The sequence below is a fragment of the Zonotrichia leucophrys genome, unplaced genomic scaffold (genome assembly GCF_028769735.1).
Source record: "Zonotrichia leucophrys gambelii isolate GWCS_2022_RI unplaced genomic scaffold, RI_Zleu_2.0 Scaffold_1908_8067, whole genome shotgun sequence".
NCBI classification, from domain to species: domain Eukaryota; kingdom Metazoa; phylum Chordata; class Aves; order Passeriformes; family Passerellidae; genus Zonotrichia; species Zonotrichia leucophrys.
Genome location: NW_026994113.1, coordinates 1,167 through 8,067, shown reverse-complemented (window position 1 = coordinate 8,067; position 6,901 = coordinate 1,167). Strand labels below are relative to the sequence as shown.

Here is a 6,901-nt window from a genome sequence, read left to right as displayed (position 1 = left end):
TTGATTCAGGCTTAACCCCTGGGTAACTGGTCTCCTACCCCGACCATTCCTGTTACGTCCCCTGAAATTTGGGTTCCCTTTCCCCTGTATTAGTGCCAAACGGTTCTGCTGCTGCCTTTTACTAGCTTCTTTTTCCCAATTGTTACATACCTTCCAAGCAACCTCAAGTAACTTATCCAAATTCCTTAATTCTTCCCCTTCTAATTTTTGCAGTTTTCTAAAAATGTCGTCTTGTGATTGGCCCAAGAATATGAGAGCGAGCTGAACCTTTGCTGGCTCTGTATCCATTTGGAGGTCTGTATATTTCCTTGCTACCTCCTTAAGCCTCTCCAAAAATGCAGTGGGAGATTCCTTCTTTTCCCGTCGAACCTCATATAGTTTGGACCAATTTATAGTTTTGGGCACAGCGTTCGGAACTCCTGTTTGGAACCACTGTTGATATTTCCGTAATTTCCTCATATCGCACAATAAATTAGGGTCCCAATCTGGATCCTCAATTGGGAAATTCACATCTAAACTCCCTGTTACTAGTCCATTTCTAATATCTTCTCTTGCCCTCTCTATGGCTGCCTTAAGTACCATTTCTTTTTCAGTAGAATCCATCAGAGTATCCAATATTACTTGTATGTCATCCCAGTCAGGATTTTGAGTTTTCATAACCATTTTTACTACGCGTGCCACTTTATCAGGATTTTCTCTACAAGTTCCGGCTGACTGTTTCCAAATAACTAAGTCTGCCTAGGAAAAAGGCACTTTTACAAATACTGGCCCTTCCACTCCGACACCTTGTCGCAAGGGGGCAATCACAGTCCGTTTTTGTTTCCTTATGCCATCTCTGTGCACAACTGGAGCAAGCTTTGCCCGACCCCGGGTTCTATGGGCTATTGGGGTCACTGATTCATTACCATTGCTATCTTTTTCACTCGCATACCTCTTTCCCCTTTCTATCACAGTTAGGTTTTGCTCATCTTCCGAGGAAGAGGGATCGGGTGATGATGGGAGAGGGGGATAAAGAGGGAAAGGTGTACTAGACAAGACAGGTTCAGGACTAGGTGGGTGAGGAGCAGGTAGTGGGATAGGGACAGATTAAACAGGTGGGATAGGGTTAGGTTCTCTTGTTCCTATTGGAGCTACTTGTAAATCAATATCTGTATAATTTTCCCTACTCAAGCTTTTTCTTAACGCCAAGTGTTCTAAACAACGTTCCTCACAAACCCCACACTGTGCAGATGTTTTAACCATCAATAATCCACATTCATCCTGCCATTCTGGTTTTCCCCCGTAAGTAAAAAAACAGATCACATATGGGACTTCATCCCATTTTCCTTCTTGTTTACAAAACAACATTAACCACGAAATAGTGTTATATTGGGAGTACCGTATTTTGGCCATTTTTCACCGTTCTCCAAGGCATATTCTGGCCACCATGAATTACAATAATCAATTAACTTAGGGTTTTTATGTAATCCTTCCGCAAAGTTACCTTGTTTCCAATGTGCTAATAAGCACCCCAAAGGAGAATTTTGCGGGATAGGGGTGTTACTGCCCAAAATCCCTTTAAGTTTCTCCATTTCAAAATAACCACAAATGCCGAACCCGCAACACTTTTGCGATTGTCTTACAGAACGGCGCCTAGGCTTACACCAACAGGAATTCCTTTAGCCCAACCAAGCGCAGCTTTCGCTGCGTCTTATTGGCAGGCATCCAAACCAAAGTAAAAAGCACCTTACCTTTCTTCCAGGGATGTTTGTGAGCAGCCGAAGCAGTCGCGGCCAATGGGCTCCCCGAAAATCCCTCGGTGCCGGCTGGAGCGTGATCGAGTCACGAACTCGCTCAGCAGCACTCACAAGGGTCCCATCTTCGGGTCGCCAAAATGTTAGCGTTCAAAAACACATAATCACGGGGGATTATATGTGATGGTTTTTATTAAGAGCTCTGGGAATCGGGGTATATTCAACCCAAATCTGACTCCAGCCATACATCCCTGAAATGATCATGTTTTATACTCTATCGTTACATAACTTTCATGTTAATTATTAAACTTATATTGTTCTATTGTATACATAAATTTAGCCCCTCTCTGAATTTCCAACAGAGTTTCTCACTATTCTTCTTATGGTTATATAATATTACATTTAATTACTAAACAATCATCACATCTAACAATTATATAATTTATCATACTGCTTACGCAGATGCAGTTGATCTGGGAAAGCACAAAGCCTAACATTTTAGATTCTATCTTTAACTTTTTCCAGGGTTCCACTATCACCCATGCCATGACTAGGAAATGTGACGGAGAGAGCGCGGTCAGATGCACACCCTTCCTTAGGATTTTGTCATTTTTTGCACAGCACAAAAGGCAAATCCAGAGGTGTCCAACTCAGCGCTTCCTCAGCTTTCTGGAGAACATCTCGCCTTCACCAGCCCAAACATTTTGGAGAGGTTTTCCCGCACATGTGGAGGCTTGCTGGCAGCACATTCCTTCAGCTGGGTGCCCATCACCTTGCAGAGGGCAGAGGCGAGCTTGGTGGCCACGGTGCGGACGTTGGCGCTCCGCACAGGCAGCGCCTTGTTCCCCAGGCAGGACCAGAGCACGGGCAGGGCGTCGCGCTGGGCGACTTCAGGGCTCCTGGCATGAACCCCCTGCACAGGCACTGCCGGGACAGAGACACAGCTCCTTACCCACCAGCCTCACTGCAAACAAGGATCCACCTCTGCTTCTGCTTCTTGCCAGCCTCTCTGGCCAAGAGCAGCAAAATAGCACCCAGAGCCCCTTGGTCCAGAAACGGGCAAAGCAGCTGATCATCCTGGAAACAGAACCATCAACCCCTCAGCACTAATTGCTCCAACCAGAGCCTTGTCCTTGTGGCAGACTTCCTACCTTTACTAAATTATTTCACAATCTCTTTCTGCATGAACAATGAATGAAATGTCCAATTGCCTTTGATTTCCATTAAGAAGTTGTCTAAACCCACACTGAAGATTTGGAAATGCACATAGAGAGAAAATGGAGAGATTTCTAATAAAAGAGATGATTCCATTTTTGTAACTTTGATGTCAAGTGCCAAATGTTTAATCTGGCTCTTCCCTTTGCTCAGTGGCACACAGCAAAGGGCAGGATTGGAACACACCTCAAAACTCCAGCCCACCAGAGATGGCTGCTGCCTTACAGCTGGATGAGAAACATCAGTGACCAGCTGGTGTCTTTGGCAGAATGCTTTTGGGGCTTCCAACAAAGAGCTGCTTCAAACCTCAGGGCGTCTTAGATAATTACCCAGACCCCATTGCCTTGGCATTTGGGCATCTCCACATTTCAATGCCACTTCGGCTCCGAATGGCAATGGCATTTTTTCTTATAATGTTCACTGAAATAGGGCATAGAGAAAGAAAAATGCTACACAGGGGATTGAAATGTAACCAAAATACGAGTGTTTTCTCACATTGTCCCTGAAATATCTCTGCCCATTTTCTGAACTGAACTGTATCAAACACAGACAAATATTTACTACCAACAGGTTTCTTGCTCGGCAGATTTGGCTGAGAGAACAAAACCTGAAATGCTCTGGAGACCATTCTTATTTTCTGATCAGACAAAATGTTATCTAGTAGGCATTTAATACTCTGTGGTGGAAGAGAATTCATTTTCTCTATGCTGTTAATCCACCAGCAGTCATCAACATTGAAACATTGAAGGAGCTCCTGCAAGTAACCAAAACCAATTCTGCTAAGAGAGAAAGGGTTATGGTACCCATTTTAAAATGGAAATTCATTTGAGTTTAAATGCAATTAAAGACATCGGTGACTACTGAACGTGAGGAACAGCTGTCTGTTCCTACTAAATCTCAGAGAGAACATCTGCTTTTTCTAAAGTAGTCCTAATTTATGGTTAATTCCTTTGTTTGAAAAAGAGATCAAAAGAACTGCTAAACTAAATTCCCTATTGCTGGAGATCTACTTTATTCAAATGCTCTTTAAGGGCCTTTGACATTCCCAATTGCTAAACATGCCCTTTTGAGATTCCTAATGAAGACACAAAGTGTATTAAACCTTGCATTCAAAGATGTTGGCATAATTAGCAGTGGATTTAGCCCCAGTTAAAGCAAGGCTATCAATTGTCTTCTCTGCTATATATTGAGATTATCATGTTTCCATTCCTTGCCTCTTGCTGACACAGCAAGCTCCTCTGAGGAATCAATTATCAGCTGCATTTGTAGCATTTTGGACAGCGCTGACACAGGCAGACACTGTTTGCACACCCTGAAAGGCTCAGTCCAAGGCCACTCTGACAGCACAGGCAGGGAGCCTCAGCACTCTGCTTCTGTCCTGAGCCCCAGAGGCTGCCTTGCACTAAACCCGTGCCTCTGATACCTCTGAGTTCTGATCTAAGCTGTGACCCCCAGGCTCTGCACAGTTCAGCCTCAAAACTTTCCAAGACAAAAACAAGAATTCTGTGAGGACAAAACAAACTGATGCCCTGAAACAGCATTTGCCACCATTTCCCCTCAAAGATCACAGATGTCCCTGAGCTTCCCAGAGAGGAGCCAGCTGGGGCATTTTCAGCCCTCCCTTTGCTGGAGGTGGTTCTGAGATGCCCCAGTGAGAGCTCAGCCCCAGGCCCAGCACTGCCCCCATCTCAGGTGCTGCCCAGCTCTGCAGCAGCCAGGGAAAACCTGCCAAACCCACCTGCCTTGGCCATGGGGCAGCAGGGACAAGCTCAGCACCTCCTGGTTTGGAGGAGCTGCTCTGCTGTCTGCTCACAGGCATTCCCTGTAAATACTCCCTGGGAAGAGCTCTGGGCTCAGAAGGGGAGGCCATACCTGTGATACGCTCGGTGACATCCAGCAGGGCTTGGCCACTCAGGTGACTCCATTGGTAGCTTGTCCGGGTTATCTCGGCTGTTTGAGGGGCCTGAAAAGGCCCGCGGTGGCCTTGGGGCAGCCCGCGTGTCGAAGGACGAGAAGAGGCTTCAGTTCTTCTTTCTGGTTTTATGTTTATTAATTGTTTATCTAAAAGATGTTCTTTCAGCCAGCAGAGATCTGCTCAGCAGTCAGCCATGGGCACACTGTGCCTGCCCTCCGGGCAGCCACGTATCTTTATACCCTTTGCTACGTATACAATATTTATCATTTTTCCCCAATACCATCTATTCTTATAACTCGGTGTACTCTCAGTAATAACCAATAGAAAGGTGCCACCGTGGCCAAAGAAGATGGAGGAGAGGAGGAAGAAGGAGGAGGACAGGACACACCCCAATTCCTCCATCTTACTCCTCTAAACCCCCCTGTACATAAATCCTAAACCTTGTGTCTCACCCTCTAATTAGCTAATCTTTCCACCCTTCACCCCGGTGAAGCCCTCATCCTTGTCGTCTCCTGTGTAGGGTTAAAGTCCAGCTACCAGACACTTCTGGCAACATTCCAGGAGTCCCGAGCCCCCCCCCAGGGTCTCGGTGACTCAGCATCTCAGGACTGAGATCTTGAGATCCGACATCTCCCCCTTCTGTTTGCCCCAAGAAAACCTTTTTTACAATCCGATTCATGGCATCTGGGACGACATGGATGAGGACTAGAAAAATTATTACAACATAAAACCTTAAACTATTAAAACATAAAATCCTACCCTTAAAATTCTTCTCCAAATGGGAGAAATGTCAAAGAAATCTGCCCTTAAAATTCCTCTCCAAATGGGAGAAATGTCAAAGAAATCTACCCTTAAAATTCCTCTCCAAATGGGAGAAATATCAAAAAAAAATCCTACCCTTAAAATTCCTCTCCAAATGGGAGACATGTCAAAGAAATCTACCAGCTGATCAACATATGATCCTTTGTCAGTTTTCCCTGTAATAGGTAAATTTACCCCATTGCCTATTGCAATTCAAGATCCCAAGGAGAAAACCTCCCAGTCTTTCGTTCTTATACAGAAATATTCAAGACCCCAAAGAGAAAAACCTCCCAGTCTTTCGTTCTTATACAGAAATATTCAAGACCCCAAAGAGAAAACCCCCCAGAGTCTTTCGTTTCTCTTGTTTCTCTTCTGAGTTGTCCTTTGCAGTCTGAGTCCCGACTTTTGTCTGAGTATTCGTTTCTTCTTATATCTTGTTGAGGAAAATCGCTGCATAGTTGCATCCGGCATGTTACGAAATGATGCTGTAGCTCTGCTGACAACTGCCTCTTTGTTCCGCGATTGTTGCTGTTTGCAAGCTCACTCAGGGGTTACCTAGTTTTTGATTCAACTGACAATAGGGTTAGAAAACACACAAGCCTCCCCAGGAGGGGAGAGGCTTGGGACTCCGAGGGTTTTTACCAAAGGCACCAAGTCTGGAGAGGGCCCCTCCTCGCCTGAGACGTTACCGTGGGTCCGGCCCGCCCCGCCCGCGCTCTTTACTCTGCGCATGCGTGCTTTCCGAGCCGCCCTCTGTCTCTCCCGAGGTAATTTTTTCCTCTCCCTTTTTATTCCGCCTCTGAATTTTCCCCCCTCGGTCTGCCCCTGACTGTCTCCTCCTCCTCCGACGCTGTGTGTGTGTGGCCTTTCGTCAGTGTGTGCGGCCCCCCCCGCCGGCACCCGCGCTCTGCCGCGACTCGCTCCGATCTGCGTCCCGGGTTTTTTGCGTCACAACCGCGCGCCCCCTGCGTCTCACGCAGCTTTTCTGGGATTGCGCAATTTCCCTAATTTCGCTGCATGGGTCAGACGCCCCGGCTTTGGTTTGTGGCTTCTCCCCCCTGGGTTTTTTGCGAGTTTTGCCCGCCGCGGGCGTTTCTGCTACTTGCCGGCCCCCGGGGCCGCTGCACCCCCGGCCCTGAGCTTAGCAAAGCCGTAGCTGAACACGCGTCTTTTGTTTTTTCTTCAGCCGCGCTCCCCGCCTGCTCCGCCGCCGCGAGAAAGCGCCTCCCCTGATCCC

At 46.6% G+C, this 6,901-nt stretch overlaps 1 protein-coding gene across 1 annotated transcript; it reads right to left on the bottom strand.

The window, feature by feature from the left end:
- Window positions 1–1,983: 1,983 nt before the first annotated feature.
- Window positions 1,984–6,396, bottom strand: LOC135442187 (TOG array regulator of axonemal microtubules protein 2-like). The gene is made up of 3 exons (XM_064701725.1): window positions 6,354–6,396; window positions 4,821–4,898; window positions 1,984–2,657 (listed from the first exon to the last, which is right to left on the bottom strand). Exons 1-3 carry the CDS (start codon window positions 6,394–6,396, stop codon window positions 2,395–2,397), a joined length of 384 nt encoding a protein of 127 aa, XP_064557795.1. The 3' UTR covers window positions 1,984–2,394.
- Window positions 6,397–6,901: the final 505 nt, after the last annotated feature.